The following is a 22151-nucleotide window of genomic DNA, read 5'->3' as shown; positions in this document are numbered from 1 at the left end:
CCCAAGTTAAATAAATTAAACATCAAAATGATTAAGACTGCGCAGGGGATGAGATGGATGTTTTTTTTTTTTTTTTTTGTTTTTTTTACTGTATTCAGAGAAAACATGGAGAAAACCTTCTTGTTGTGTGGTCATAATGCTAACCAATAATCCAACATGAAGCCCTGATTTATATTCTCTCTTTCTCACATAATTCCTGATTAAAGCTCTGCGCCGGTTCATTTGATGTTGAAACTTGGTGAACTTTGTTGTTGGGTCTCAATCTCCAAAACATTTGTTTAACTTTCACTTCAATGCAACTCAGAATGTCTTGTTTGTACACTAAACAGCAATTAGGATATATTTTATCCCCCAAAATATGATCAAGGTATATAACATAGTTTTGATTTTGCTTTAATAACAAAGCCAGCATTTTTTTTTTTTATGTGCAGAAAATGGTGCCAATATTTATGGGATTTTTGTTTGAAATGGAGCATGTTAGCTCATGTTGGTTTTCTCAAGCTAATGAGTAAAGGAATAAAAACTGAGAAAAATCCACCCCAACATCTAATGTTCAAATGAGTTAAAACATTAGTATTGTTGTTTCTAAATGAATATTAACTTGTTTTATTTGCATTATTTGAGGTCTGAAGGCACTGCATCTTTATTTTCACCATTTCTCATTTTCAATTGTTCGTAGAATAAAAGAATAATGTTCATTTTACTCAAACGTATACCTACAAAGAGTAAAACCAGAGAAACATGGTTTCTTAATTTTTGTTCCAGAGCTGCATATGAAAAATTTAATGACATAAAAAAATGATAGCAGTTTTGCTAAATAGTATTGAAAAGAACAAAACAAGTTTTATTCTGGCTGAAGAAGCTTAGACTGTACTGACAGTTTAATAACTTTTATTTATTTTTTTTCCAATCAGTTTGTTTTTTAAGATTTTGTGGTATCTATGATATTTTAATGTTGAAGCCCCACGGTTTTATCTCTATCCATGTAATTTATAAATCAATATGTACTTTTGTCGAAAAAGGTGAGAGAAACTCCAGTAAAGTTGCTTTTTCACTTTTCTCCCAAGTTCCTGGTTCTTGTATTCCTCGTCAGCTTCTTATTTAAACTAATGATTTATAATTATATTTTATTTCAATTTAGCAGTTAGGCTATAATAGAAAACTGATCTATGTAGGTACAGCAGCACTCATTAATTTCTTCTCTTTTTAAATTTCTAATGTACAATGCTTATTTTAGTGATTAGAGCTGCCATAGCAATAATCTGAGAAAAACTTTCTTCTATAAGGACATGTGACAGGAAGTTATGCTTGGCAAACATTTGATCTGCTCATGTAATTATAATTGGTAGTGGCAATCACATGCTGAGAATTACCCACTGCACATTGCCCTATATACTCTGTAGAGATTCACCATGTGATGATCTTTTAATGGACATTTTTCTAAGTAGCATCCAAGACTTGCAAAGACTTCTAATTAGATTAGAAACAATTCATTTATAGTAGAATATAGTTAAGAAAATTACCCAGTTCAGACAACTTTCTGTTCAAATTGGACTCGTTTTGGAAAATCTGGCAGAGCAGCTTCAGTTCCGTCACCTCAGTGTTATTTCAAGACTTAATATTGCTCATAAGTTTCACTGTAACACGAGTACCAAACACATGTCTTATGATGAGAGAAGGCACCTCTCAGTACACCTCTCTCCGTCCCTGAACTCTTTAATGGGGCCGGCTGGTTGCCAAGTTACACTGGCAGGCCTCCTGAGAGGTGCCTCCACGCACACATGCATGCACGCCTGTGCAAAAACACATTTTGATCGCACAGTTCACTTGTATAATTGATGTTACGCAATGTTGGGTGAATAGCCACCCTATATTGTGCGCTGAGGCAGATGCAGAACAGGAGCGAGGTTGTTGTTTAAGTTTTTAGCTGAGCTTTGAAGAAAGCCTGAACTGGAAATGGAGACAAACAAAATGTGTAGTGAGTGATTTCTCTTTTTTTTTTTTTTTTAGCTTTAACAATTTGTGGATTTGGAGAAGTGGAGAAGCATCCAGAATTGAACCTCTGATGAAAACCGATTCCAAAAAGCCTTCATGTGGTTTTGTGTTTGTTGCTCAGCTCCTCCCTGCGTTTGGGGATTTAAACCACCCATGAGAACGGGTTCTCCCTCCTGACTGGTATCACTGCAGGACAGACTGGCTTTACTTTTTGTAGCAGTGTGTGCATAATGGTTGGTACAGACAGGAGTGAATCATTGCAGTCTTAGCTGGATTGGTTTCTCTGCATGGTTACGTTTCAGATCTGTTGCTCCACGTCTCTTTGGGAATAAGTAGATTTTTACCACAGAGAAACTTTTTAACCTGAGGCTTATATGCCTGTAACTCAAAATATTACATACACTTCAACACTTTATATGAAAGTATTGATTTCTGTACAAAGTCTGCAGCTTTTTCTGTTTCTGTTCATACAACTTAATTTTAATAAATGCCACATAAGGAAGTAGCCTTTCTGAATTTAAGAGACTGGAGCAAATTCTTAACTCCAGTCAGGATTTTTCAGAAATCTAAAGATGATCACAGCAAAAAGGCAAAAGGATGTTTTTGTGTATGTTTGTGAGGTACTGGAAAATTAGCTATTTTCCTAGTAAATACAGTATTTCTAAGGTTAATTTGGTGATTGCACTGTAGCTCCCCATCATATAACTGATAGAACTACTTAAAAATGATCAATATAGGATCTTTGAGGAAAACCAAACTGTTAATTAAGTTGGCATGAGTGAGCTGGACCAGTTCAAGAATGAAGTACCAAGTGAAGTGAATGCAGATTCCTCACTTTTTATATCATAGTAGTTGTTTTTATGTTTAAACCTTTTTTTTTTAACCCAAACAAATTTAATTTAACAGTGCTAACTCCCTTCACCATGACTACTAAAAAGTCTCACATCTGATCATCAAAATGCACCAGAAATTAATCTGGCTTTCAGAGCAACAGTTCTTATTTTTCATATTCTTGCTCAGATACTTTCTTATCTTCTGAAAAGACCTGTGAAGACATTGCAGTAAATGATTTGACGAAAGATAAACACATGGATGAGTTTCTTAAAACATTTTTAGAGAAGTTCTTCTTCAGCTGATAAAAGGCTGACTTTGTGATTATCTTTATGTGTCTCTGAAGGTTCAGGTCTGAGTCCATCGCTACACCCAGATTTCAGGCTTGATCTCTGGTTTCTAGCTGTAAGAACTGGAGCTATGTGCGTTCTTCTTTAGGTCCAAAGATGATAACTTCAGAAATTCAGAAACTTTGGCACAGCCACGCAATAATTTGTCTAACCATCTGTTTGGTGTTTGGATTGGCTCAGAGTCATCTGGTGACATGGCAATGTAGAACTGTGTATCATCTGCGTAATCTTACCTTTAAAACAACCTTTGACACTTTTCTTACTTAGCAACTTGCCACAATGTCCATTGACTAAAAAGTAAATCCTTTCCTCATATTGAAATGATTTTGCGTAAAAGTCGAGCTAACTACATCCAATGATTCTAGTTTTGCATTTTGACATTTGAAGTTCATTTGTGCTCCTGGAAACCAACACCAAAGTCAAGCTAGCAGTTCAGAGTACATGTTTGCTCAGAGTTGGCTTGCTAGGGATCAGATTGCTACTTTAGTGAAAAGTTTTCTGAATGCTGAAAAATTGTAGCTAAAACACTGACTACTTATCCTCAAGCATTTCTTCAAAATTATATTAGAACCATCGTCAGAGAGAAAAGTTCCTCAAATAACAGACAAAATAGAAGAAAATATGGACTCGGTGTTCTTGGTGGATATTTAGTCATTTGTTTTAGTTTATATGGGGGGAAAGTGAGTGAATTTTGCCTGGGTTTCTGAATGATGATGAGCCCATTAACTCCTGACTTGTGGGGACATTTTACTTTTAGTCTATTGCGTCAACATTTTATTGGCCTCTGGGAATGAAAGTCGGAGTCTTGCAGCCAATTTTAGGTCAGTCATCCCCATTTGTTAGAAGCAGCAGTGACCAGTTCACCCTTCACTTTCTCTCCCTACCTCCTGTGTGCATGTTTGATATTAGAATGGTGGTCACAGGCTTACAACAGTGGTTCAAACCGTCTTTGTTTTCTTCATATTCAGGAAGCCTTCAGTTTGTATGCAGTGTTTAAGAGGAGAGGTGTTTGAGGAGACACGCTCACCGGTAAGCCACAGGAGAGTATTTTTAAGAAGAAAAGATGCATCAGACTCTGCAAGAGATTACTTTAAAACGTCTCAAGTGAAGGAACAGCAGCATTAATATTAAACAGGAAAAAAAGCGTTCAAAAGTTTGAGAATATTCAAGAATTGTCAAAGCCTACAGTCAGACGTAGGATTCACCTTTAAGATTCCACATTTCCAAGATATTTCTCATCATCTAATTAAAAATGGATTCATGAAGTCATTACTAGCAGGTTTGATTCAAAGGTTATTTGCCTTCACAAAAACGGCTGCAGAGTACAGCCTGAGCGTATGCAAGAACAGGAAAGTCCTTTATTTTGCAGCTTGCAAGTGAGCAGATCCAGCAGAACAAGTATCAAACCTGTTGATTAAATGATCCGCAGCCAAAATAAATTATTAAAAAAAAAACATGCTATGACACATCAACATTATGTGCTAACATCAAACAGTAAGACAGAGTGATTAATGTTGTCTGACTGGATGTTGAACAACTGATGACTTCATGAGGGAGCATTAAAAAAAGTCAGCAGCTCTCATTTTTGCCTTCTCGTTTGAAAAGCAGGATTTTATTTTAGCTGAATGAAAATAATGCCTTGGCACACTCGCCTGCTGCGACATGGATAGAGGGGGAAAAGGAGGAGGAGAGACCACATATGAGAAAATCCATGGGAGAAAAGTATGCCTTTATCTTTTAATAAACCGTAAAGCCAGGAGGCAACATGAAATTACGGCATAATAGCAGTGGAGAGTCTTCTGAAGACTTAATTGCCTTAATTATAGCAGTGCAGAGAGAGGGAAGGGAACGCATGGAGAGGAGGAGGAAAAAAAAGAAAAGAGCAGATGAAAAGAAAGCAGGGAAGACGGAGGGAGTAATGTGATAAAGGAACAAGCATGTCGGCCATGCTTTGCAGGTGTATCAGTGTTTGTTTGTCTGGATTTCAGCAAGTCTCTTGTTCATGTGTTCATAACTAAATACATTATTTTGCAGGTGTGTGAAATCCGAGAAGCCTTTGTCCGTGTGAGTGATGGATAGGGTGCAAGGCTGAGAAAAGTCTCTCTAGACGAGCGAAAACGTCTCTTCCTCAGATCTTACAAGCTGGCGGGCTTACTTAGGGATGCTAAACATAGCTTTCATTTTTCTCTGTGTCTAGACTGGGCTCTTAGTACTTTCTACTGTGGTTTTTCTGCTCTCTCTGGGAAGATCATTCCCTAATTCTCATGCCTTAGGGCCAGTGGGCAGTTTGCTAAGCCAGCAGTGTTTTGAAGTGCCTGAGAAGCCCCCACCCCTCCACACCACCTCTTCAGGTCACACAGATTAGTTTGGGAGTTCACCTTTTACTAAAGACCAAAGATGATGTTTCATCTTTTTTTTTTTTGTAACTTTCTATCCAAATTTCTGTCGATTTGTCACAAACATGTTTTATTGTTTGAAAATATTCACTTTGAGCTGAGCAAACTTCCCCCTGATATCACACAAAGCAAATGAAAGATGTAAAAAAAAATGCAGAAAAGAGCCTCGATATTTTCCCTTAAAGGTAAGAGGGTGGTGACTGCTGTGTTTTTTGTGCGCTGCCCACATATTTCTATGAAGACCTGCTATTGAAAATGTATTTCTACATCATATTCCTCATGGCTTTAAACATAATATAAGCAGAAAACTCATGCACTCATCTTGTAAACTGTATCCGTTTCCTGCCGGGACTCAGCAGAGGTCTGATGCAAGCAGGGAGTAAGAGTTTGTGGGTGCAGAAAAGATGAAGGAAAAAGTCACAGCTTAATGCAGTCACACCTGACCGCTGCAGTTTTAAGTATATCTAAGCACATTTTGTCTCAACATTACACGAGTTAGGATTTGTGGCAACACTGGAGCTTAACCAATCATCCAGTGTTTATAGCAGCTTGACTTTTTCAGATTCATGGAGGTTTCTGGTGTCAATCTCCTTGAAAATACAGAAATGACTGCATTTTTTTAGTAACAGTTTGGCCTCATTAGAATGACATTGGAGTTAAACGTCAGGCTGCAAATGCTCTGCAGTTACATTTCCAGATCACTACATGACGCATCATGTCATGATCTCTGCATGTTTAAACACTTTGTTTTATAAAAATGTTGATACGTGATTAGGATAATAATTTGACTATGAAATTGTTTCGGAATGATTAATGAGCATGAATGTATTCAGTTTTAGTGGTGTGAAAGAAATTGGCACAACACTCGGATATATTAATTCCTATCAATAATATTTTTGATTGTTGATGGGAAACTAATTGTTTTTGTGTTTATTATCACTGGCAACCAACAGTGGTTTCCATGACATCTGGATTATTACAAGATTACAGGCATGCAAGGATTTAAGCACCAGGCTGCACATAAAGGTGATGGTACATTACAACTGTGCGTCAGGTGAGCAGAGCAGACTGCAATAGTTCATCAGCAGGTGGCGCTGTAGATGACTTTACAAGTTTGTCATCAAATGATCACATTTTGCTAAATGCAGATGAGATGAAAGATCTTGAGGCTAAATCCAAATGAAGTGTTAATGTAAAAAAAGAAAATAGGAAAAATGCACATTTTTGTTATTTTGAAAAGTGGAGTTCACTCAAAAAATGAGAAGAATTAAAAACAACTCTATTTAACACTGAAATGTGCAAATAAAGCATTACGTGAGGTTGTGGTATGCAACTGAACTCGATTATTGCAACGCCAAATATTTCCTTTTCTTTTTTGTCTTTGTTGTAAATTTGCAGTTGTTTGGATTCATTGTCTCATTGATTATCAGTTGTTGGACAGACAACCTCACATTTCATTTGAAACAGAGTTTGTGGTTGACTCAATGACTCCAAGGTCCTGTTTTTGCAAAACAAGCCCAAAGAATCACTCACTTCAGTTCAGTTTGCTTAAATACCACCAGTCATATCAAGTTCCAAAAAAAATAAATTCAATTTAGTCATGCACACTTTGCAAGTTATCCTAGTTAACAAACAATCCAGTCAAGATTGGTTTATTATTCAAAAAAGTTCAAAAAGTTTTGGATGTAAAGACACTTTGTAGATTAACTTACAGCATCATCCCTCCACTATCGTGTTTAACATTTGGCAAAAGTGTTTACCACCAGATATGCTGTATTTGGCTTTCACCAAACATATTGTCATATGTCATGACAAAATATGAGCTTTCCTAATGCAAGCCTTTATTTTTATGAAGGAGAACAAGTTGTTCTCCTTTCTAGCTGTGTCGTAAAATCTGCATGAGCATCTCGCAGTCAGATGTTGACTGTGAGATCCACTCCTGGTAAGCCTGGCTGCCCTCAACCTTTTTCCACCTATAAATACTCTTTCTCTCAGTAGATTGATGGGCCTAAATAGATTGGAAATCACCTCATCAATATGTATGCTCGAAAACAGCAAACTGGCTGAGAACCGCTTTTATGGAGGTCACAAATAACGACGATCATCTCATGAAGTACATTAGCAGCTCTTGGCTGCTACTTTTAAACTCCACTCATCTGGAAGTAGCAAGGTTGCACTTTCAGTCTCAGCTTTTTCATTTCAGCTTCCTCGTGATATTAGGAAAATGTGTGATATGCGATAATGAATGAATCTCTGTTGGTTCTCTGCGCTAAATAATAAAATACCTAACAGTGTTGATGTCTTTCTCAACCACAATCTCCTGGAAAAATATTTAATTCGTTATTTTTATCTGAACAACTCAGTTTTGCTGATAAAGTGACATGTGGTCGCATCTACTGTTTTGGTAAATAAACAAATTCTTGAAAATTATCAAGCAGTGTTTCAGCTGTTTTTCTACTTTCTGGAAGTTTGTGATGCATAGAAGCTGAATTAATTCATGCTAATTGGCTAACATTTGTTGCAGTCCAAGCAGTTCTCTCCAATTTTCATAATATATTTATATTGCCATAATTTTACATTTGCAACATATAATGTACAGCTCTGTTTCTGTGTGTTTTATTGCCAATAAGGGATTTGTATCTGTGTTTTCATTTAACCATGACTGTAAGGAAAAAAAAAAAAAAAACTTTGCTAAAATGTTGCAGGAGGAGTCCTTAGTTTTCAGAACTGAATCTGTAAATCTGAGTATTACTGCAAAATTCTTCACTTTATGAAGCTTTCATCTATCTTGTCTCAGTGCCGTCTTCATGGAGAAGCACTTGGTCATTTTAATGACCGTACTTCCTAAAAAAGAAATAAAAAATCCCCATTTGGTCTCAATAAAAAGCGTATGAATAAAACCTTGCGTTTCCTAAGTGATTCTTCTTTCTAAGAAGTTTTCCACAGAAGACTGAATGCCATCTCAAATTGCCTGAACATTATCTCCTTACACAAGAACGCTGCCACTTGAAACTCTATAGCCGGTTTAAGGCTGTGAGGTAAACGGCATTTGCTCATTGAAGCAATTGGGTTTTTAGCAATCTTTTAGCAGCGTTTATCCTTCCTGTGGTGTCCGAGGTTGTAGTTTTGTGTCAAGTGTTTGAAGGAGGAGAGGTTTGCCTGTGGGTGCATTTTTGTTGTCGTCAGGCAAGTCCCTGCACTGCAGCGCAGGCCTGCCCGAGTGGAGATTCTTCAGGAGGGAGATCTCTTTCTTCTCAAAGCTTCTTACCAAGAGCTATTAATTATTAACTGCGAGAGCTAACATCAAAGCAGCAGACTTGTGCTGAATTAAATGTGCAGTGGAGGGGGGCAGCATCGGTGTGGAGCTGAGAGAAAACTGGGTGAGAGGGAAAAAGCCGAGCTGAGATTCCGCTCTTCCTTCTTTTGAACTTTCCGAATACAAAAGTGGATAAAAGCATAAAAGTGGAGTGATGTTAGTTTATGTGGAGGAGCGAAGGAACAGGAGGCTCGTGTTGATGGTGTGTCTCTGATTTCACCACTGGGAAAGATGGAATTGGCTTGCTGGGTTAATTGGCCTTTAATGAGATCTGAAAAATTGATTCATAAACATCTTCTCTGTGGATTAAGCCAAGGGGAAATCTAATTGAGTCAGAGGGTCGTGATGTGTTTACATTCAAAATTAAATCAACAGATAATGATAAATATGCGTCTCAATATCAGAGACCTTCTGTTGGTTTGGTTATGTAACTTCTATTCAGCCCAAATGTGTTTGATGAGCTGATTATATCATAACTGACGTACAGATTATATAAAATGATAATAAACTAATAAGAAAAAACTATGTGATTAAATATATTTTCAAAGTAAACATTGCAGATGTTTATCTGTTTATCCGTATTGTCACAAAATGTGATCTTAGATTCAGTTTTTTTTTTTTTCCTAAGGAGTCTTTGCCAGTTTTAACAGGTGAAAAAGTCAAATGGATCAGTCTGAAGCGTGACAGGTTTCAAATTCTGTCTTTCATTTTTCATGTCACGCCAAGTTCAGGTTAAATGCAGAACGGCTGCAGGAGACAATGTGGCTCACGGCTGAATTTGTTTTTAGGTACAAACCTGAGCTCTGAGTGTTTTATGTATTAGTCATAGCAAGGAAATGCGTAAGACACTTCACAGCTCTGCATAATCACAAAGTTCTCTACTACAAAAACAGGTAGGAAAATAAAAACACGAAGGACGAAACAGAAAAGCATTAAAAAGCATATATGGCATAGAAAAATCATACAGCCAAAAACAAACTAAAACCTTGTCTGTATAAATTAGTTTTCAGGTGTTTCTGAAAAGAATCAACACAACCAAAAGTGTAAAGACAGAGGCGGCACAATCCACGTGAATTGTGCTGGTCTAAAGTCTTAAAATGTGTTCCTGAACCATTAACACCCGTAGACCAGAAGAGGTCAGAGATACAGGCTGCATCAGACTATCAGCAAAAGTCACTTTACGTATGATCAAGTCTTTGATGATTTAAAAGATGCAAACTTCATCAAATGTTTGGAAATATCAGATGACGTTCAAGTTGGTGAGGAACCTGAAACCTCTGATGTTCAATCAGAGGTTTCAGTGTTAAGACCAAGGTAAAGGTCTTAACACTTTACCTTGAATCCCAACTCCATTCTGTTTGACGTATGATGGATAACTCTTGACCTCTCCAAAGGTCAGCAACTGTAACCACATTTTCTTGTAGTAGACTGACTAGATTACAAAATGTTGCTTGTCAAAGTATGAAACATCTACGAAGCGGGTACAAGTTGTCCCAAGGTCGGGACATAACTTTGACTTTTTATTGACGAAAAAGTCTGGTATGAAATGACAAAGTGGTGAAATGATCACCTAAAAGCTGAGTCTTGCCTAGATTGGAAACAACCATTAGGGATGCATAACGGAGGCCTTTGAGATAACCGACTTGAAAAGAAGATCGTATCTTCTCTTCATGGGGTAAAAGAATGAGCGCCTGATGAATAACAATACAATCTTTCAGAATTCCTTTGTTCTTAAATGTCACTGAAGTTTCTTTTTGTTTTAATTCCTTGAACCTGTTCCTCTCTGGGACAAATTGTCCAGAAACTTGCTCCGCATCACATTTCTGAAAACGTCACCTCAGGAATCAACGTCACGCTCTGTGAAAGCCTCCCCCACACATACCACCACATGCCCCCCTTTTCAGCTGGCCTGCAGCTTGGCGTGGAGACACTCTCCAGCCAGGCGGCAGCAGAGTCGCAGCACTGCGCCTTGTCACTTTGATCCTCACCCCCTCCTCTTCCCGCCAGTTATTAAGAGTGCTGGCAGGAACCCAAGGGCACTTGATAATACCAGGATATGATCCTAGCTGCGCTCCTTTAGATCTTGTAGAGCAGACATCAAAACGTTGTCTAAATAGGGCAGTACGAATCAAGAGGGTTGAGGAAGGATGGTTGGGGAAGGCAGGAGTTAAGATAAAACAACAGCTTTCCTTTCCTTTCCTCCTTTTTGACGAGGGAATGCCAATTTGGATTCTGCGAGGAGATACCTTGGGTTCTGCAAATGCAAGCGTTTCTTTTATCTCTCGCCTGTAGCAGAACTCTTCAAAAGGACCTCTGTGCTGTAACTTTTCCTGCCTCTCACATGAAAGACGCTCACATTTTCTAACAGCTGGAAACCCCTGATAACTTTGTTCAACTTTTCCGAGCGCGCTCCACAGACTTCAGTTCAAATTCCACTCTTGCCATGCAGGGTTGCATCACATGAAAATTGGTGCGTTAGTCCTGGCTTTGGGCAGGGGGTGGAGGGGGGCAGCTTTTGGTTTCTGTCACATGGGTTTGCCTTAATGTGGTGCTGATTTACATGGGATGACATCATGGGACTTTGGAGGAATGAACCAAAGGGCCACATGTGCATCCCAGCAAATGTAATCACTGACTTGTTTACTTCTCTCTGTTGGTTCTCCCTTTGATTACTCTCCTTTCTCATGGCATGCTTGTAGAGGGTTAATCTCGGGGAGACGGCGCCCTCTAGTGGCTGTCAGTTTAACAGGCAAGATTGTTGCAGCTGATCATGCAACCTGTTGTGCACATTTGTTGATCATGTCTGATTACTCCTGCGCTCTGTGTTGGCAGGCGAAGAGAGCAGTGCAGCGCGGAGCCACGGCCGTCATCTTTGATGTATCTGAGAATCCGGATGCCATCGATCAGGTTTGTACACACCTAGAATCACCCAGGCGTTCACTCTCTCCATTTAATCCTCCTTGTTTGGCCTTTTCATTTTTTTAATTTCTGAAAGCGGCTTGGCCGCATGCCCTGCCCTCCTCGCCGCATCTGCATGCGTGTTGTTTGTCTAAGCAATGCACTTTCTTTGCTGCTCTTTGACTCCACAACTCGTACTTTTGGAGAATTCAAGCTTAGCTTCTCCCTGACCATGACCAAACGCTGTGAAGCTCTTAATTGCACAGGTAGAGAACATTACCTCACCTCCTGAGACCTCAAAGCATGCTGTACAGTAACATAAATCTGCTGTCACACACATCCACATGCTTGCCCTTTTCAGTCTTTCTGATTCCCATGTCTTTGCTGCATAATGCTTCAGTTGCTCCCTTGAGCGCCTTTGTCACAAGAATTCTCCTGTGGTATTCATCCCTGCAACGCCAGGCCTGGACTTGCAGAGAGAGAGAGAGTTTTTTTTCCTTTCCTCTTCTTCTCTGCTGCTGGGTCGTAAAGTGCGTAGCTGAGAGATAAAAGGGATTGCGCGCAGACCACATGAAAGGCAGCGCTGGGCGGCTGTGTTAAATTCCCCCGAGAGGCTTTTCCAGTCAGAGCAGAGCGATCAGCAGAGACAGGAGCCGCAAGGCCGAGGGGCAGGGAGGAGGAGTTCGGGGAGAATTAAGGTCCCTGGGCCAAAATTAGATGAAGTCTTGTAAAGTTAATACTCTTGACCTTGTTTTTTTGTTTTTTTTCTCTCCAAATTTGTCATATAATGCAAAGCCGACGGCTGCTTTGCAAGAACTTAGAAGGTTGGAAACTTTCCTTGAACGAGATGCAAACTGAAGAAATGAAACCTGCAGAGGGGAAAGTAGGACAGGGAGGACAGATGGGACTGACTGAAAAGTCTTGACTCATTCTTTCTAGTCTGCCTGGCAAACTGTTGCTATGGTTTCCATATCTTTTGTCCCATGCGTAGTTTCACCTGATAACTGAGAGGAGACGTTACCATTTGTACTCAGTCATGTCACCTCGTAAAATGAATCCACGTCAGACTCTGTGCTGTGACACATCTCTGTGTCAGGGCTGCATACGTTTCATCCAGCGGCGTCTTTAGCATGAATGGCATCCTGGTTGAGTGTGTTTTTACACCCTCCGATGCAGTTTTATAGGTTTGTGTCTGTGATTTCCATCTGATCAGAGGATGATCTGTTGCGTCTATGTTTACACATTATATTTAGAAATAATAATAATAATAATAATATGGAACAATCTTTTTGTAGCAAACAAACCAAAATTGTGGTAAGGTTAGAAAAATGCCTTATTTATCCGGGAAATTAAATGTTGTCATAAGTCGTATCCAAATATCTTAAAAGATTTGTTCTGGCAGGAAAGATTTGTGAGATACTGCACAGTTCTTCCTTTCTGGATCCACCCAGAGACGCATGCTGGTACACTGGTGCATGCTGGACCTAGCTGGGTACTGCGCACAAGCGATTTGATTGGCTTGTTGTTTGGCCCATTGATTTATGTCAACAACAATATCTCAACCACCATTTTCCCAATCAGACTGTATTAGTTGGCAAGAGGCAAAACCATAATTCCATGGTCAAGTTTTGATGTCCAAACCTTTTCATTAATTTTGGCGCATTCGGCGTCCACTGGACCCCACAACAAACACCGAGACACTTAGGAGAAGCTGAGCGCACGCACAAAATGACATCATCAGAGCGTCGACCACATAGTGAGGAACACACTACCAACGGAGACACACCCAACTTGGCTAAAGCTGAACCATTAACTGTTTAGTGTGAGACTTGACAGTTGAGAAGGGTTTATAGTAATATTTTGAGTGAGTTAGACTTCATTATGTCTGACCACATAGTGAAGTGGTTAGACGTATCGCCCCTCTAAAAATCTACAGGTGGTTTCTTGTCGTTGCCAAATCTTTTTCAACCGAGGTCAAAAGGTTCATATCAGATGAAGAGCTGCACCCAAATATTGCTTACAATCGAGACAAACATGAAAATCCAAAGCACCAACATTTAAAGTCATTATCAAACAATTTCTTTTATCTTATTTTTTACAATAGTGATGTTTTTTTTAAATCACCTGAGATTTATAAGTTGTAATTTTATTATTTTTAGCACATTAAGCACATTAAGATTAAGAGTATTTTTTCCTTCTCTCTCCAGCTCAACCGGGTTGCGGAGGATCCTCTGAAACGGCCGGTGGTTTACGTGAAGGGCAACGACGCCGTCAAGCTCATGAACATCGTCAACAAGCAGAAGGTGGCCCGAGCTCGGATCCAACACAGGCCGCCGAGGGTAAGAGTTCACATCTACACCTCCAACTTCAGAGCAAAGATGCTGCAAACGCGCGTGTGAGACAGATCTGAAACACATGTTGGATCACGACAAAGACGTGGAAAATGTCTGTGAGCTTATGCTGGTGGTGAAAGTTTCAGATGTAGGAAACCCGTGTAAATTCCAGCTGTGAAATCATTCCGTCTTTCGTCTGAGTTGCTTGGTGCCCCGAGGCTGAAGGCTTTTTCACAGCTCTGTGACAGATTAATATCAGCCGGTCAAAGGCCTGCTTGTTTGCTTGGCTATTTGATAAAAGGCCACCGAGGTTGGAGGTCAAATAACTTAACATAATGAAATTCTGGGATAAAAGGCCTTTTTTTTTCTGGTGAGGAAAAAAAATGAACTTCTTTGAAGTATTAGTATTCGCCTTTTATTCTAGATCTTAAGACTCTATTAAGAACAAAGCAGCGAGTTTTAAGAGTTTAATGGAGACAAATGATCAAATACTGGAAAAATTGACAGAAAATTTTTTTAATCTGTCTTGGAAAGTGGAGCTACATGGCAAAAAAGAAAAAAAAAATCAGAACTTTTTTTCAACTGTAAGAACTGAATAACAAATCTATTAAAGGGAAAGGTAAAAACAAAGTGTGACACGATTTCAGCATTCAGTCATCCTTTAGTGAAAAGATCTAGAGCGTTGTGTCAAACTGTAAGGAAAAGTCATTAATAATATTGACAGCAGTGACATGCAAAATTGAGGAAAAGAAATGGAAGCTGGTTCAGGGAGGCTGCCAAGAGGGTGACGAGGAATTTATAGCAATTAGTCATTTTTTACATGGGAGTATAATCTCCTTTATTCTCATATTCATGGCCTAAAGCGTATGGTTGGAAGAAGGAAGCCTTTTCTTCCAAAAAAAGCATCTAAGTCCATCTAAAACCTCCCAAAACCTGGTGGAAGAGTTCATAGTCTGATGAAACCGTTCCTGACTAATTCCTACAGTGAAACACGGTGGTGGCTGCATCATGTTGGGCTTTCTGGTTGAGAGTATGGAATTATTCCAAACCACCAGTACATTTTCTCCCAATATGTCCAAGTTTCTGATTGAAGCTATAGAATAAGTGGTATTTCAGAAATAAGAATCACAATATGTTCATTTTGACTGAAAATCTCTGCCGTCTGCTAAAGGGAGATTTTCTCAACATCTGACAGATTTGATGACCTGTTGCTGGGCAGATTGGGCGAATATGACCAAATCACTTCTACCAAAGAAAACTGAAATCCAAATCTGAATAAAAAGAGGATTAAACAAAATATTGTACACATTCTTTTCTCCATACCAATTTGTTTGTTCCGTTGTGTCAAGTTTGGTTGTGTTATCCATGGCAAAGTTGTAACTTGTGTAAATTACTGTCACAGAACATATATGTAAGGGAATAAATATTTAAAGTGAATATAAATTATTAGATACGTCTTTCCAGTCAATATGAACCTTTTTATGAGGTGCATGTGGAAATTTCCTAATATTGATTTTTTTTTTTAATGTATTTTTTCCACAGCAGCCTACGGAGTATTTCGACATGGGCATCTTCCTTGCCTTCTTCGTCGTGGTGTCGCTGGTTTGTCTCATCCTCCTCATCAAGATCAAACTAAAGCAAAGGAGAAGTCAGGTCAGTAACTCACTCAGCTACAAACTTGTGAGCGCTGAAGCACACATCTTTTTTTTTTCTGTTGGTTTATTTTCTACAAAAGCTCCACTGCAGACGCCGAGTCATGCGACAGCAGCTCCGCCGCTGATGGATTCCTCTTGTGTGTTGACAAAAACCTCTCAGTGGAGGCTTATGTCGAGATGCATGAATTGGAATTAGCATTTAATTAATGCTGATGAGAAGCCGCCTGACGGCGCCAAGCACACAGAGATGTCTTGACAGGGCAGGAAACCTGCAGCGGCATCCGTTAAGACGAATGTAATCCAGCCAGGATGCATGAGCTGCTTGCTTTTGATTTTTAATTTTCCTCAGAGTGAGCTGACACGCTTTGGGATTGGCCAGTGTCTGGCTCAGTTTTCATTTTTTCCGTTCGAAAATGTAAAAAGTAATTCATAGCTTTCCTCAAAGCCTCGTCTTGTATTGATGTTTTGGCCAAAGTTTATTGTTGTTCTGATGTTTCCATCTTAACCGTCTGCAATTATCTTACACACAATGGAGTAAAAAGGCAGAAACACCCACGTTGTGGTTTAATTAATCAACAGAAATATTTATTTCTTGAGTCACCGTCTGCTTTAAATCATCAAATCTGTTGGACATGACTCATGAGTTGACCTCTACAAAGGCATTTATCTGTTAAGGTTACAGGAAGCAAATTAGAGACGGAGGATAATTAGACATCTGGCTCCTAATGCGTCTTCTGTGAATGTTCCTCACATGTCACCAGGGCAAGTCTTAACTTATAACCTCCACTCTCTGCTATAGTTCTGATCTCACATTTACAAATGCTTTAGGGAATGTTTGCAGCGATTGTGTAGATTCAGCAAAACTTTCTCAAACAAAAAAAATAATATATTTTTTTCCTGTTTACGGCAGAGCTCCATGAACAGAATGGCAATCCAGGCGCTGGAAAAGATGGAGACGCGCAAATTCAAGGCGAAAGGAAAGGGTCTGCGCGAAAGCAGCTGTGGAGCCTCTGATTCGCTGAGCAGCAGCTCCACCTCTGACTGCGCCATTTGTCTGGAGAAATACATCGATGGGGAGGTAAGGAAAGAGTCCGTTTTATGGATGTTGTAGCATAAAACTTGATTAAAAAGTACGTTGTCAGAAGTATGTTAGTATGTTGATTTGTAAAATGCCATTATGGGGGAAAAAAAGCCAAAAGAATAAATATTCTGTTTGAAGCTTATCACAAGCCATGTGGGGGGAGCTGCTCTGGTTAAACAAAATTAAACTAAAATAACATTTTCCTGATTACTTTTTGTTGCATTCATGTTTTGCAATCAGAATCACTGATGTTGTGGTGCTACTTTAGAAATATTTGCAATGGATTTTGCAATATTTGCACTTAATGTATGATGGAAAATGTGACGTTTTGCTACTCGCAATATTGATCACAGACTATAACAAGTACGACTGATGCAATAGTGTAGTAGAAGTAAGAAATACTGCTGCCATCATATGGGAGTTAGCTGTCACTTAAAATGTTTTTTTTTAACCATTTTTTGCAACAAAAAAAATTGCAACACACTCACAATTTTGCCATAGTGTAAAAACTGTGGAGAGCTGTTTTTTTTTTTTTTTTTTTGCATAAATTTCAGAAATGGTGTAGTCACAAAAAAGTTTGAGTTGCAATGGCCTATTAAAAGTCCAGGGTGACTTCTGAAAATTGCTGTCTGTCCACTGATGCTCAATTAGTCTGGCTGAACTTTAGTAATTTTCCTAGAAATGATGAAAAATCAGAGCAGGTCTCTAGAAATGCAGGATATACCTTAAAAGTCTACAAAGGTTCCTTCTTCTCCAATCATTCTCTACTTTTAGTTATTACTAAAACTAATTAAAATACAAAGAAGTTCAACGGCTGTCGAGGGTTTTTCAAGGTACGTTAAATGTTCAGCTTAATGGGAACGTATATAAAGCAAGCTGACCTTTGTGTTCACATAGCCACTGAGCTTGTTTTCTGTTCATGACATATTCTGCAGACATGAAACAAAATTGCTGTGGACAATAGAATGGAAGTCCCCCTGATGGACTTCCATTCTATTGTCCACTGCAATAGAATGCAGTTTTAAGGGGGGGGGGGGTTTGTACCGACGTTCTTTCCGCCGCCTTTTTAGACATTTAGCTCAGTCTTTCACAGCACCTGGAGAGATAAGGGGTGCCCAGAGTACACCAGGCTGGGATTACACTTCCTGTCCCAGCACCCCCTAAGCACAGCCTTATTTAAATCTCCATGGAGTCACAGTCAAAATATGTATCCCAGTCTTGGACTTTAGGGTTTTACTGTAACTGCATTGCTCATCCTTTATTCATGGATGCTGGAGGGACAAACCCTGTTGCCCCAGGGGGCACAGAGTCTGCGAGTGTGTGTGTTCTCTGTGGTTATGAGTCTTTTTGGTGAGGAGAAGAAAACACAACAAAGCATGGCGCCAGGATTGCACAGAAGGAAGTGGCGATATAAAAGGCTGAATGGCATCAAAGCAGTTTTTGAGGAGTGAACTAAGCAACAAAGGCTTTGATGGAAAAGAGCTTGAAGATGAGTCATGTATTAAGCCACACAGTTTTAAAGGCAACGAGGGACTTCTTGGTGGAGAACATTCTAACTGTTCCAGCTTTTGTCTCCAAATTCCTTTTAGCCAATATGGCAACTAAATCCAATTATATTTGTACTAATACTCAAGTGTGAACTTCTTGTTTTCTTCAGAAGAAACATGTTATTTTTGTTCTAAATAACCGAGTTTAGTTTGAGGCATGTGTTGAATCTTATTCTTCAGTTATGGGTTGTATTAACCCCACAATTAGGAATTGTGTGGCTCTGCTGCCACCCTGTGGACAGAGGCAACATAACGCATTCCCACATCCAAATGAAAATCTAACAGATATTTATACCAAATACATTACTTATATGATCCAGTAGATTTTTTTAATGTGCATTTATGAAGCTGGCCTTTACAATATATTATTTTGGGCGATTTTATTAACGACTGCTCAGATGCTGAGCAGGAGGGATTGCTGCAAAGGACTCAGCTAACCTAATCTGAGATTGAATAGTTTATGTTATGGTTAGGATTAAATTCAAATATTGCTATACACATGTAGTTCATTTAATTGATCATATACTTCTGGATATAATGAATTAAACCCCCTCTCTTTTGGAAAGTACTTTGAGATTACATTTTTTATGAATTGGTGTTACCTAAATAAACTGAATTGATTCATTCCTCTTTCCTCTATAGGAGCTGCGGGTGATCCCTTGTGCTCACAGGTTTCATAAGAAATGCGTTGACCCCTGGCTGCTTCAGCATCACACCTGTCCCCACTGCAGACACAACATTATCGGTATGTTTGAATGCAATTTCCAACTTTTTTCTACTTCTTCTAAAAACAGCCCAAGCACTTAAAAAAGCTGCCCAGGCGTTTTCTGGCAATACGTATTTATTTGTTGTTGTTGTTGTTGTTTTGGTGTCTAGAAAATTAGTGGAATGTAACATCAATAATTAGTAGCTTATTTGGACTGAAAGTGACAGGAGGCCCTACAACAACTCATTCTGAAAGCTTAAAATAGGCAGACTTGAGCAAACAAAAATCATTATCTAAGAATTTGATTTTGTGAGAAAAGTGTAGTGAGCATGTTTTTTTTGTTTGTTTTTTTTATAACCCATAAACCTGTTCGAACCTGTCCAAGGCCACCCTTCAGTCATTTTTAGCAAATGTTTAACCATTTATTATTTTCTGTTTTTCTATGATGCAGAACAAAAGAAGGGAAACTCGGGTCCAGCATGCATGGACCCTGGCAGCTCGCTCCACGGCAGGCAGCGGGTGGTGCTGCCGGTCCATTATCCTGGCAGGGTGCACCGCGCCAGCCAGGTGACGGCATACCCGACCAGAACCAGCATGGACCCCCATGGCAACCCTATCACCGTTCTCACGGTGGACCAGCACTCGGACCCTCAAGGTCTGTACCCACCCCAGTCGACGTCAGCTTTCCTCCGGAGTTACCACCCCGCCCTGCATCTGGAACATTCACTCAACCCCCACCACTGCAGGTTGGAGCACCGCGGACCCCCCGCCTACTCCGCGCAGCAGCATCACACCGCTTTTAAACGACCCAAGTTCCACGGTCGCAGCTTCTCCCGAGCAGCTTGTTTTTCCCAGTATGAAACCATGTATCAGCACTACTACTTCCAGGGCTTGTCTTTCCCTCAGCAGCCAGAGGGGGCGCAAGGGCCTTTGGCTGGGCAGCTGGGAGGAGGGGCAGGAGCCCACAAGGGTCACCACAGCAGAGCCTTCCAGCAAGGACTCCTGTACCCCACAGTGGTACACATGGCGCCTCCTTCTTCTTCACGGGTAGGGGACAGTGGCAGCACTTCTGGCCTGAGCTGTTACCATGGCCACCGCTCTGTGTGCAGTGGTTACCTCGCCGACTGTCCGGGTAGCGACAGCAGCAGCAGCAGCTCAGGCCAGTGCCACTGCTCCTCTAGCGACTCCATGTTGGACTGTACCGAGGTCAGCAACCAGGGGGTTTACGGAAGCTGCTCCACTTTCCGCAGCTCGCTGAGCAGCGACTACGACCCTTATGTCTACAGGAGCAAGAGTCCCTGTCGGGGCTCCACGGGGGAACCGGGTGCTTCGGGTTGCACCACCGCCCCCGCTGAGGACTCACCAATCCCTGCTCCACTGGGACATGACTGCCTCCAGCTCCCGGCTGGCACATCGGGATACAACTCGGGGGACCATCACTCCAACTGCAGTTTGGAGCCCAACTACAGCAGTCGTTCGTCACTGGAACCCAGGGAGAACATTAACACGAGCACTACCTCAGCCGGGGCCCCAGAGGCCGCTGCAGCTGACAGGGGGACGGGGGCTCAGGAGGAGTCGGGGGAACTTGGGGCTGCAGCCTGTAGCTGCTGTTTTGAGGTGATTCCTCCCAATGCAGAAAGCAAAGGGCAGGACTTGGACCAAGCAGGGCCTGTAGCCTCGGGACACTGTCAACGGGGTGTAGACTTTCAGAGTTCCTCCCCTAAGAACTACTTCACACCCGAGCACTTGTATCCTCCTTCTGAGCAGGTGAGCTATGAAGGGCTGCCCTGCTGCTTCTACAAAGAGATGAAGGTGCACAGGGCCGCGGCAGGACATTACACGGAGGACTACGCCGTTAACGTGCAGTACGCACACTCGGACTCGGATGCCTGCTCAGGACAGGGCTGCTGCGAACTCAACCACAGGATACCCATAATTCCCGAGGACACAGACTGTGAAATGGGTTTGGGGGCAGAGACCCAGAGCAGCTTTTTACCTGTGAGCATAACAATGGAGGCAGAGCTGCAGACAGGGGAGCACCATGAGCATAAGGAGAGGTACTTCCCCTCAGGACAGCTGGGCCAGGCAGAGGAGACGAGGGCTTTATTCCACCCTCAGCTCTCTGCAAGCCTGACCGTACAGGGAACTAGTACTTCAACAAATGAGGGAGATCTGGGAATATGAGCACGAGTCCGGAAAGAAGAGTCAAAAGTCGGATAGTGGTACGCTGTCAGCAAGTCGTTTAAAACCTTTAGTTGCCTTGCTCTAAAATTGCTCTCTGAGCGCTGAATGTTATCATCTAAGATTGTGTGGATTTCTACTGAAATGGTATTCCCCCCTCCCCCCCCTGCACCCTAAAATAAGCAATGCATCATGTTCATTCCTGTGGCCCCTAATGTCTCAAAGCTGATTAGGCTCATTGGCATCAACTCAAAGGTTGTACGCCACCAAGAAAGGCCCTAATTTTAGATAAAATCAATATTTAAACAATTTTGTACGTGCAAGCTGAAGGAACAAGAGCACAGTGGACCCCTGCTTATTCAGAGATTCTTTCTTTGTAAAGCAAATCAAAAAATATTCGAACGGATTGGAAAAATGAAATACCTTCACTTCCTTTAGTGCCGACCAGCTGTAATCCCAAGAGCAGAGATAAGAATGTGGATTTGTGTCTGCGGTAGTGCCAGGACTGTTTCCACTGAGTGTATTGTTGCATATTATGGTACATTTGGTGTCTTAACTAGTAAAATCGGCAGTTAAGCATTTTTAGAGGGGGTCCCAAATATACATTGATCTCAGCTCCTGCAAATACCAGGGGTCCACTGTCTATTTATGGAAGCATGTCTGCATTTGTATATTTTTTTTTTTTTTGTATTTGTGCAGATGAATAATGACAGCCTATAAAGCTAAATAATTATATGGACATAGCTATACCAAAACAGAAAGACATGATTGTTTTTTTTTGTTGTTTATTTGAAGAGCAGAAAAATGGGTCTCTCGTTGTGGGCCCACATGATGAAATACAGAAGAGCAAAGAAATGTGAAT

The 22151-nt window shown here is 40.6% G+C and overlaps 1 protein-coding gene across 2 annotated transcripts in view; it reads left to right on the top strand.

Annotated features, from left to right (window-relative positions):
• Window positions 1-22126, top strand: part of znrf3 (zinc and ring finger 3) — a 37513-nt gene extending 15387 nt beyond the window's left edge. The window contains exons 2-7 of one of the 2 annotated variants that reach the window (XM_015020997.1): window positions 11721-11795; window positions 13994-14125; window positions 15665-15772; window positions 16685-16852; window positions 19045-19147; window positions 19560-22126. In XM_015020997.1, the coding sequence (XP_014876483.1) occupies window positions 11721-11795; window positions 13994-14125; window positions 15665-15772; window positions 16685-16852; window positions 19045-19147; window positions 19560-21292 (2319 nt within the window). In that variant the 3' untranslated portion in view covers window positions 21293-22126. Of the gene's footprint in view, window positions 1-11720; window positions 11796-13993; window positions 14126-15661; window positions 15773-16684; window positions 16853-19044; window positions 19148-19559 lie in introns of both variants that reach the window. The other variant, XM_015020996.1, reaches the window with a different exon arrangement.
• Window positions 22127-22151: the final 25 nt, after the last annotated feature.

The sequence above is a fragment of the Poecilia latipinna genome, unplaced genomic scaffold (assembly GCF_001443285.1).
Source record: "Poecilia latipinna isolate Pla-1442-1.1 unplaced genomic scaffold, P_latipinna-1.0 Scaffold2699, whole genome shotgun sequence".
Taxonomy (NCBI): domain Eukaryota; kingdom Metazoa; phylum Chordata; class Actinopteri; order Cyprinodontiformes; family Poeciliidae; genus Poecilia; species Poecilia latipinna.
The sequence above is the reverse complement of the archived record's forward strand: the minus strand, read 5'-3'. Positions and strand labels throughout refer to the sequence as shown.